We start from the raw sequence: 11,336 nt of genomic DNA on the forward strand, positions 1-11,336 counted from the left end.
TGTCAAAGTATTAGCCCAAAAATATCTGCACCCGCATCAGCTCATACTGAATACAATAGTGAGAAAATCCTTGTGAACTTTTTGGAATGATTTGGATTTTAGCATTATAGCTGATAAAATGTGATCTCATCAAACCATAAGTATTAATACATTGATAAAAGGTGATCTCATAATATTTATTATTGCCATTTAGCTGATACTTTTATCCAAACAACTCACAATCACGGCTGAGTACAGCTTTGAGCAATTAAGGGTTAAGGACCTTGCTCGGGTGCCCAACAGTGGTAACTTGGCAGAGGTAAGGCAGGAACTGGCAACCTTCTAACTATAAGTCGAATACCTTAACCACTGAGCTACCACTGTCCAAACTAAACAAAGTGTAAGTAATAACAAAAATGCAAAGTCTTATTTAACAAACAAATTTTATTGTCATATGCCAGTATAGTTTAAACCACGGTCACTGACTGAAAATGAATATGTATCTCTAGAACAACGAGCAGGATCGTCGTGGGTCTGATCTCGGACAACGACGAGAGGGCCTACCTGGAGGAGATTAAACACCTGGAAAACTGGTGCCAGGAAAATAATCTCCTCCTAAACGTCAGTAAGACAAAGGAGCTGATCGTGGATTGCAGCAAGAAGCAGGAGCGGCACTACCAACCTGTGAGGATCAGTGGAACCACGGTGGAGAGAGTAGATAGTTTCAGGTACCTTGGTGTTCACATCTCGCAGGACCTGTCCTGGTCCCGCCATACCAGCTCCCTGGCAAAGAAGGCTCGTCAGCGTCTTTACCACCTCAGACGCCTAAGGGACTTCAGACTGCCCTCCAAGGTACTGCGGAACTTCTACACCTGCACTATCGAGAGCATCCTCACGGGGAACATCACAGTCTGGTTTGGGAATAGCACCAAGCAGGACAGACAAGCACTCCAAAGGGTAGTGCGTTCCGCAGAGCGCATCACTCACTCGGAACTTCCTGACCTGCAGACCACCTACTACAAGCGGTGCCAAACCAAGGCCAGGAAAATTGTGAAGGACCCCACCCATCCCAACAATAGACTCTTCTCTCTGTTGAGGTCAGGGAGGCGCTTCCGCTCCCTGAAGGCCAAGACAGAGAGGCTGAAGAGGAGCTTCTTCCCACAGGCCATTCGGGCCCTGAATCAGGGAAACTGATAAACTGTGGGGACCACCACCACCACCACGTAACATGACTGTATATCTGTACATCTGTATATATAGATTTAGATTTATACTCAATTAACCTGTTACAACAACTGTAGATATGGTATTATACAAAATGGATCTGTACATTCTGTAGATTGTGTACATATATACTCAACCATATACATTGTACATTGTGTATATAATCATAATATACATATATTGTACATACATTGTTAATATATTTTTGTACATACATAGAATATATATATTTATCTGTATATATATTTTTTTTCTCTATGCACCCCTGGTTCTCTTCCTCAGTTTGGACAGAGCACTCTCCACCATTTCACTGCGTGTTATACTGTGTATGACTATGTATGTGACGAATAAACCGAACTTGAACTTGAACTTGAACTTGAGGAATGACCAGGTGGTAAGTATAATATATACATTCTCAGACACCTGGGAGTTTGAGCGCAGTGTTTTCACTGTTAATAGGGCTGCGCTCTCCTGGACTGAGATTGATGCTGTCATTCCAGGGATGTTACAGCCTAATGCCCCACTGTCACCACAGGGGCAACCATGGTGTTAACTTTCTATAATCCTCTCCATTTCCTCTTCCTGTCCCTCATATTTCTCCAACTTTTTATACTCCTTACTTTGGATGTTTGCATCACTTGGGACCATCACATCGGTTCCCACTGCCAATTTCTATATCTTGTCCACTATCACAATGCCTGGTTGGTTCGCTGTTGCTGATCTGTATCGATCTAGAGGTCTCACATGATCTTAGCTTTGTTGTCCTCCACCACTCTGTGGCTCCTCCCATTTGGACTTAGGAGGGGGGGGTCTAGTTTATGTGTTGCATTTGCTCCTGCATATAATCCCTTCCATGTGGTTATCTCTCAGTACATGCTTTTGCTGCCAGAGTCTTGCATCCTACTAATAGTTGCTGGATTGTCTCAGAGGCTCCTGTGCACTATACAGTTTAGGTCTTCTCTGGTGTGATATACCCCTGCATCAACTGACTCTTCATAACAGTAGCTGGAGATGGTGGGATATACTGTATATGTCAACACTCCAGATGTTCCACTAGTAGAACAATGGACTGTGGCCAGGTGAGCAGAAAAAAACAAACTACTAGTAATTCACAGAAAACTAAATTTTGCATAAAAATACCACCTCTCATCCCAGGTTGAAGCATGGTGAAGTGAGTCTACTTCTCACATCATTGAGGAAAAGAATTAGTTTTTCCAACAAGGAAATTTTTTTAAATGGCTGAGTGCCAATTTTCTGACTGCCTATCTCGATCCCACTGTAATCCTGCGGCATGATCTCAAGCAGGCAGTCATACATCTTGAAATTACATAGAAACAGCATTACAGTATATAGAGGAATGGGCCAAAATAGCTCCTATTTGTTAGAATAAATGTTTCACTGCTTAACAAAATGCATGTTTTATAGCAAAATGCTATATCTTAAAGGTAATACTATTTTATTTTTATGACGTACCTGATTATCAGATCATTTTTTTAAATGATTGATTAATGCAGAAATCAAGGGTTCACAAACTTATTTCTCATAAAAATTAGTTATGAAAAATGGAAAAGTGGCAGTCAGGCAAACATTTTCACCTAAAAGTCCATTGTAGTGTTTTATTTCCCCTTCAGGTGTTCTCTGTGATGGCACACAAGCACACTTTATAGCTTTCTACCCAGATGTGCATTTAATGAATTAAAACATCTCAAAAGGGACTCAAGACAAACGGAAGCATTCATAAATTATAAGTTTCAGTAAGATGAAGATCTCTCATGTTCAGGAATTCTCAGGACAGGATTGAATCAGGTTCTGGCTTGAACATCAGCTCAAATGGTTCAACAAGTCAGAGGAAGATGTAACCTAAGTGTGACACAAACGTACGCACCAATGTCCCACTGCCTTACAGTACAGCATATGCATGCTCAGTACTAAAACATCAGAGCTAGAGTGTTTAAAAAGAAAAAGAAAACAAAAACAAAACGCACCTATAGATTTAAAAACAAACCACAACCAGTTACACCTTTTTAGGCAGAGCTGTCCTGAGCAGTAAAAACTGCACTCTCATTGAAACATGTTTGCACATCTGGTTCCATTCTGTTGACTTTATTTCAACACAGGCACACATCCATCCATCCATCCATCCATCCTCCCATCCCCCCTCCCCCTCCCCTCAGGGCTGCATCCGGATGGCTCCATCCAGACGAATCACCTCGCCGTTGATCATGGGATTTTCCGCAATGGAGGTCACGAGGTGGGCAAATTCGGCAGGGTTGCCCAGGCGCGAGGGGAAGGGCACTTGGCGAGCCAGGAAGCTGCGCACCTTCTCAGGCAGTCCTGCCAGCAGCGGCGTGGAGAACAAACCTGCGCCATGGCAACAATAAGTCATAGTGAGTGCGCATTCAACATAGCCCACTAAAACAAACCAGAAAATAAAGCTGAAAATTCCAAATATTAATGGCCTTTCTAATCCACAAAGGAGTCTATGCAAAGATCAGTTTACAAGTACTATTTTAAAAGCTAAATGGCACACATGTACGTCACACATGCACACAGTTTAAAAAAAAAAAAAAGAAAAAGCACAACTTAATTCCATAGGAAAGCTGGGTTATTAGGAGTGTACTGTAGAAGGATCCATAGGTTTGCATTTTTCAATGGACAGAGAAGCACTGGAAAGGACTCTACCAGACAAACAGACAGGTGCATAAAGTAAAAATTACAGAAAATAGGTATGCACAGCAGATAGCATGCCAAGGTGCACTACACAAGTACAGAAAGTGAGAGCAACCAACCTGGGGCTATGGTGACAACACGGATACCCATGGGAGCAAGGTCTCGAGCGATGGGAAGTGTCATTCCCACAATGCCACCTTTAGAGGCAGAATATGCAGCCTGGCCCACCTGACAGAGAGGTGACAGTTCAAGTTGAATACCTGCCACTGTGGGATCAAGCTGGCAATGTGGAGGAAAGTGAGAAGATTCCCCGTGCCTCACCTGCCCATCGAATGCGGCCACGCTGGCCGTGTTGATAACGCAGCCACGGTGTCCATCGGCGTCTGGCTCATTCTTACCCATCTCCCCTGCAGCTAGCCTTATTACATTAAAGGTACCAGCAATGTTCACCTTGAGCATGCAAAAAGATCAGAATAGAGGAAATCAAAAAATAAACACCATCAAGGGGAACACATTTTAATGCCTTAGGATATTAACTAAAGACTACCGTTTCACAAATTGTACAAATTGTCTATTTAGTTTGGCTGCATTATTGATTTTCCTTCTACAGCCAATTTCATTACTGGCTTACATTTTCCAGTTTAGCAATACTCTCTTTAAACCTGGAAGAGGTATGCATTGTTTATTTAATAATGAAACCAAGACAACTGAAGCTGTTCATAAATCTAGTGTTCACAAACCATGTAGTGAAACCAAAGTCATTATTGCACTCTTATGAGCGTTGCATCCAAACATTCAGCACCACTGTGGCGGTAATACAGTAGATAAGAACAACAGCTACCACCAAAAGCACAACTCACGGTGATGACCCGGCTGAAGTCCTCCAGGCTGTGAGGGAGGTCCCTTTTAAAGTTGTACGTTTTAAAAGCTACAGCAATGCCGGCACAGTTCACTGCCAAATCCAGTCGGCCAAACTTCTCTTTGGCCAAAGCTACAGCTGACATCACGTCTGACTCTGACGTTACCTGCGCCAAGAGAAGCCCGTCTGAAGCAGTCATTAATTCTTGTCCTAGATTTATGACAAGCTACTATATATTGAAATAACTAAATAGACCATTTAGTCTGGACCCAGATGTGACTATTACAAACTGAAAATAGCTAAAACAGAAATAGTGTAAAGATTTCAATGTACAGTGCTAACTTCCAGCTGATTATATACTTACATCGGCTGGAGCAAAAGCACAGCGGCCCCCAAGAGTTGTGGCCAGATTGTGCCCGTCTGAGCTGGGCAGGTCCAGAACCACAGCGCTCGCACCTTGGCTGATCAACCGCTCCACTGTGGCTCTCCCCAAACCCGAAGCACCTCCTGTGACCAAGCCCACCATGCCCTACGAAGAACAAACACAGAGGAACGCATGAAAGCACACTGTTGGCACGGACTCCATCCAGCTTCAGCCTACGTGCACTGTAAACCTAACAACCTACCAAAGCACCATCAGTAGGCAGGGAATGATGGGTTGTGACACTGTAGCGTTAGCTAGCCAGCTATCGCAATTAGCGTTTAGCTAGGTTGCCCGTTATTTCGAGCCGCGTCAACAACGTGGAGGACATTTGAAGAGACACCTAAAAAAACCCCACAGGCTGAATGAATTAAATTGCATAGGTTATTTATCTAGGTTTCTGGGCAGCTTTACTCCAGGCACGAAATTTACTCTACTTGCTAGCTAACTAGGATAAGCTATCTGAGTTAACTGCGTATGCTCAACTTGCAAAGCTCACCAGCTATCTAAACTTCTAACCATTAGTTAGCTAATAGTAATAAAGCGGCAGAGCTGTGCACTTTAGAGGTTAACCTGATAACCTTAAAAAAACATAGTTAGAATAGTTTCTTTAATGGGATTCATTTTTCATTCATTTTCTCACCTTGATACTTCTAATGTTCGCCATGTTCGCATGCTGCTTTGTGGCGAGGTTAAAATTGCGTCAGAGCAAGATGTGCAGAAAACTCCATGGAACTGTTCTTCCACCAATCATAAATACCGGTGTAATAACGCCCTTATCCTATAGGCTAAAAACATTTGATTGACAAGAGCTTAATTCTCTTAAACTACGGTTCAAAGACCTTCAGGTGACATCGGTTAAGAACTTGGCAGTCGCTTTTAAGTTTCCCTTGTGACGATCAACAGAAATAGTCCCCGTTGCATTAATGCTCCTGGCAATATTATTCTTACACGATTTTCTGCAAAAATAAGTTATTTATGTTATGAATAAAAGCGAAAAAATTATATAAAAACAGCCATCATTTATGGTTGAAATAATAGCTCGTGCCAACATATTAATAAGGTTGGTGTGGAATATCTGAAAGAAAAAAAAAAGTACACCACCACACAAGAAAAAGGCAGTATCATTCCATAAACTGTACTTGGTTTATTTAGATGAAGAGTGAGATAACATACAGATAATCAGCATCTCTGTAATTCCAGTACCAGGAGAACAACTTGTGGTTATCATTAAATTAGTTATTTAATAATACTAATACTTATTAAAGGTCACCTAAATACAAAGCCTTCAGTAAGAGGAAGAGGAAAGGAGACTCTTGTGTGGAAGGCAGTAAGATGTATAGTTATCTCCAGCAAGGGACAAACCATACCAAGTCCCCACAACAACACAACTTACTACCTCAGCACAACAAAGCCACAATCCTACACACTCCAGATACATACAAAAACACACAAAATAGTCATTGTTGCTTGCTGCTTCTAACTCCTGCATCCATGAAGGGAGCACGAGGTAATGGGGTAGCTGTGAGAAAGACAGTAGACTGTATAGTTATCTCCCAGATCTGGTGTGATCCCAAACTATACAAACTACTACCTCAGCCCACAAACCCCCAGCTCTGGACGTCCATGGCTTACAACCCTGAGGGAAGAAAAATGGGACAAATGTAGTAAATGTAGCCTTCAGGAGACTGTGTGAAACCTGCATCACACCTTATTCAAGAACACTAAGGAATATTTCAGAGTTGCGGTAACTCAATATGATTAAAAGTCGCTCACATTTCAGACCAAGACTGATCAAAGTAAGCATGAGAAAACAAATTATAAATTACCATTTTTTATCAGGCTAACAATTATTTCTTTGTTAATGAGTCTGAACATTGATAATCTAACTGGAGTTCCTCATCAGATTGGCTGAAGCTGCTTTATTAAAATAATGCAATCTCTTAATACAGCCATATAGGCTCATAATATAAATCAACATGAACATCATCTCTAATGGTAAAAAACACAACCCCTGAACACCAGGTGTTTTGATTTAGGAGATACAGTTCTCTTACCAAAGCTCAGTCATTATCGTTATTATATCATCAGGAAGCCATCAAAGTCCTCTTCATAATCCTACAGATGAAAGAAAAACACTCATTATAATACCATTAAAAAAAAAGAAGACATTTCTTAATGAGAAAAACACAATAAAATGATTAAAATGAGAGCTACTAAAGGTTGGTTTTATAATACTAACCAGTCAACATTTTTACAGATGTTAACCTTTCAAAAAGGACCATAGATCTTGAACCACAGTGCTAAAAAGATGGCCTATGATCATCACAGATGGAAAAAGCATTTAAAAGATTAACAAAATACCAATTAGTAATACTACAGTGCACAATAGTTCACCTCAACAAATGACCAGAGGTTTACAAGTTCAGCCAAATCAGTCTTAACTGTGCTCAGAATTCCCAGAGCTCACAGATATCAGTCAACATGGCTGCAATGTGTAAATGATCTCTATAATAAATCTGTATTTATTTACATGCTATTAGCTTTCTGAACAACCTTAGATGTTTCTGATGAGCGTGTAGAGAATGTTCTTTGATGATGCGTCATTCACATGATGCAATGTTTGGGCAAAAATAATGCATACCACTGTTTGACCCTAATTACTTTAACACTGTTAATGTGTACTGCAATTACAATATGTAGCAATACAACTGTAAGTTAATGCTGCATCAGTAACATCTCCAGCAAAGTAGGTGACCCTTCTCACTTCTATCCCTCCCACACACTCTCTGGCCACCATCCCTTTAATCCAGCAGAAGGTCAGATGGTATAGCAGCATCCAGACCAGTTCTGCCAGACTCCAGAACAGATTATTTCTGCAAACTGTCAGGATCCTCATCTAACAATCCCCAGTCACCCACTCCACTGCTTAAACAGGGTTTAAACTGTTCCCCCATGCACAAACAACTTCATTAGACTATATGACAACCTCCTTCTCTGAACTGTGCACGGTTACCACTCAAGCACTGTTCTTCACTTTATCAGTACTTCCTGTTATAACACTGCTACTTGTGATTATCTTTACATCACATGCATAATGCTACACTGCTGAAACAGTTGGCATGTAAATTTTCAGTATCACTATGCTCAGCTCCACATGCACTTATACACTACTCAGTCACAACCAGTCCTGTCCTGTGTATTTAGCAGAATACAATTTGGTGTACTGTGCAGTGTCTGATTTACTGCACCATGTACAGTCCTTGTGAATGATACACATAGTATGTGAATACTTTTTTTCTGCATTGCCTATTTGATTGTACTGTGTGGATCTGTAAACACAGTACCTGTTTTATGTGCACAGGCCCAGGAGATGTGTTGAGATTATTTTTTTAATCCATATTGTACAGGGTCGGTTATAGATAGAACTATCATCTGATTATTTAAAAATACCTTATCATTTTACCTCATTAGATTCAATTACAGACAAATATCAATGGCACATGTAAAGATTTCAAAAGTCCCTTTCCTTGCATGTGTTGTGCAAAAAATTCAGAGCATTCCACTGGCAATGAGAGTCAGCATCTATGGTGATGGAGAAAAACAGAAGTTGGTACTTGTCACCAACAGAGAGAACAACCAACAATGGTGCCATCCTTACCTCCTGAATGGTGCCATCCCTCCAATCCTGGCCCATCCTCTTATCTGTTTATCAACCCCCCCCCCCCCCCCCCATTTTAGAGTGTTTGGGGCAAACTACCATTATTTACTAATATCTGCTTAACTACCAAGTTTCTCATATCATTGTTTACCATCCACAAGGTGATTTTTTTTTTCCTTTTTAAAATTAAGCCCCAAGTCCTCTATTGGGCCTGATAGCTTTAACAGCTAGGCCTCAAACAGTTTACCTATTAGGCCTCAGAATTTAATGTGTGCGCAAACCATACAGAAATAGCGTCCCTTCCAAGGTGACACCACCGCATTCCTTAGTGAAAGCCAAGGTGAAAACCATTCTATACCTTACAAAGCTGTTAACCATTTACAGGAAGGGTGAAAGCCATTCTATACTTTGTTAGACTAAGAAAAGATCCCACACATGTGAAACAATTGGCCATTCTATGCCAAAACTGACTTCTCAGGAGCTCATCTACAATAACTACACATATGAATCACTAAAAACACTTAAAAGTTACTCGGTTGTAGAGATTTCAGCCATACGCCACTCGTACACGAGTTATTATTACCGAACACTAGCTATCTAATTTCTAGCCTGCGAATAAAACGTGACTCAATTCATTTTGCGGCTCACTTGCTATTTCCCCCCTCAGTGGCAACCCTCTCATCGGAGTTATGTTCAGTTTTGTGGAAAATCAAAGCAATGTCAAGTGCCGACTCCCTCGATTTTGTGTATTCCAATAAAGCCGTCACCGGTGCAACGTCCAGCCATCTCCCCGAGGTTTCTGCAGATTTCTGGAGGCTAGCTAAGGTTAAAATAACACACCTCCGGGCCACCTGTTTAGCTGAACACTTTAGTGCAAATCATCGAGAAGTGGAACTGAGACTCTCGTGATATCTCCTGACAGCATATGATGGTAATTTAACAGCCATTCCCCTTTTCTTATTTTTAAATTTGATAGCTGTCCAACTCTGTAGCTAACTAAACATTCCGCATCTTTCCAATGTCTTAAACGCTCCACAACCATAAAGAATGTATCGAGTTTAACTGGCCTATCCTAGTTATACCCACCTTGCTGGCAAGGAACGTGAGATTTCCACATAATATTCAACTACTATTTTTTAATTTTTATTTTAGGCCAAATGCTGACAGCTAGCTAGCTATCCAACCAAGTTCATCATACAAATGAAGCAGCTAGTTCGCTAGTAGTTTCAATATCTCATCTAACGACAATAAAGTCCCCACAATAGAACATTAAGCAAAAACAATTTCCTATCTAGCTAGCTAATTATGCTAACTAACTAGATGTTTGACTAGCTCATAAAGCAGTAGCTAGCCAAGCTAGCTAACGCTGGATAAGTAACGTTACAGCCACCTACAAATAACTGCTAACGACATGCTTTTTACAGCTAGGTTAGGTTAGCTTGCTCTCGCTTGAAATGCTGAAAGCCGTGTTGACCGCCTAAAAGCAATTTCAGGAAAATACTTTGTTTGCAATATAGACATGCTGTAGCTAATATTTCTGGTGTTATATTATAGCTAACAATTTCATTCTGGCTAGCCAGATGTTCAGATAGCTAGCTAGCTAGCTGTATTACAGTTAAATGAGTTATGCTAATTCTAAATATGAAAAATGGCGGTTCATGATTCTTTCACTGCTCGGTATGGTCTTCGAAAAACTACGTGTTTCAAAATTGATCTGCCCTTTCTTGTCCCCCCCGAATCATGACATCAGAAAGGTAGAAACCTATGTCTTGCCGAAGCTCTCGCCCACGAAAATAAAAGAAGAAATCGTATAATTTTGCTCACCTGAGACAGCGACTGTACATGCCTTCGCCATCTTACGGCACCAGCAAGACAGCCTATAACTGTCGCGAGACTCGGTATGTTTTCACGAGACCGTTCTCGTCCACCTACAACCCCCCTGCTCCAGGTCTTCTCAAACAGCAGCGCAGATTTGGAGTGAAAGATGTGGTCTTAGGCTATTCTCCTTGCCATATCTCGAGGAAATATATTTTACATGGTAACAAAACATTACCAAGAGGCATTATTACCATACGCATTTCACAAAGATGTACTTCTGTACTTTGCGTAAACCTGACTTGCACAAATCGGCTTCTGCTGCACCTAAGGTCTATGGCATAAGGCATAATCAGAAACCAGAATCTGATTCTGGAATCTCTTTACATACTCATAGTTGAAACTGGTGCCAAATGACCTCAACGGGATTCTGGGCACAAGACTGAATGACGTGCATTTTAAACAAGACCACTTTGCCTTAGATTTGCGAAGTGTGTCTCTCACAAGGAATTAGTATGTGCATGGGCACCCTTGTAAACAGGCAATGGCAAAGATGGGAAGCATGTAAACTGAGTGACTAAGACAAACCGTCTTGCTGAACTAACTTTAGAAGTTACTTTTCTACAACTGTTCAGTTCCAATTGGAAATTATCTGGTAGTTACTAATAATTGATTCCATTATCACTGGTAGTTAATTAACAGTTAAT

General features: G+C 40.9%; 1 protein-coding gene and 1 long non-coding RNA gene across 2 annotated transcripts; both read right to left on the reverse strand.

The window, feature by feature from the left end:
- Positions 1 to 2,791: 2,791 nt before the first annotated feature.
- Positions 2,792 to 5,944, reverse strand: hsd17b10 (hydroxysteroid (17-beta) dehydrogenase 10). The gene is made up of 6 exons (XM_027006942.3): positions 5,797 to 5,944; positions 5,097 to 5,261; positions 4,734 to 4,898; positions 4,195 to 4,323; positions 3,993 to 4,101; positions 2,792 to 3,564 (listed from the first exon to the last, which is right to left on the reverse strand). Exons 1-6 carry the CDS (start codon positions 5,818 to 5,820, stop codon positions 3,374 to 3,376), a joined length of 783 nt encoding a protein of 260 aa, XP_026862743.3. The 5' UTR covers positions 5,821 to 5,944; the 3' UTR covers positions 2,792 to 3,373.
- A 341-nt stretch (positions 5,945 to 6,285) lies between these two features.
- LOC113575444 (uncharacterized) lies at positions 6,286 to 10,775 on the reverse strand. Its single transcript, XR_003410417.3, has 3 exons — positions 10,639 to 10,775; positions 7,211 to 7,271; positions 6,286 to 6,792 (listed from the first exon to the last, which is right to left on the reverse strand). It is a non-coding gene; the product is annotated as an uncharacterized LOC113575444 (long non-coding RNA).
- Positions 10,776 to 11,336: the final 561 nt, after the last annotated feature.

This window comes from Electrophorus electricus, chromosome 24 (genome assembly GCF_041902795.1).
Source record: "Electrophorus electricus isolate QZ-2024a chromosome 24, ASM4190279v1, whole genome shotgun sequence".
Lineage (NCBI taxonomy): Eukaryota > Metazoa > Chordata > Actinopteri > Gymnotiformes > Gymnotidae > Electrophorus > Electrophorus electricus.

Coding starts and splice junctions, on each gene's coding strand:
- hsd17b10 (XM_027006942.3), bottom strand. CDS start 5,820: ATGGCGAACATTAGAAGTATCAAG. Junction 5,262..5,796: donor CGAACATTAGAAGTATCAAG/GTGAGAAAATGA, acceptor TGTTCTTCGTAG/GGCATGGTGGGCTTGGTCAC. Junction 4,899..5,096: donor GTGCTTTTGCTCCAGCCGAT/GTAAGTATATAA, acceptor CTCTTGGCGCAG/GTAACGTCAGAGTCAGACGT.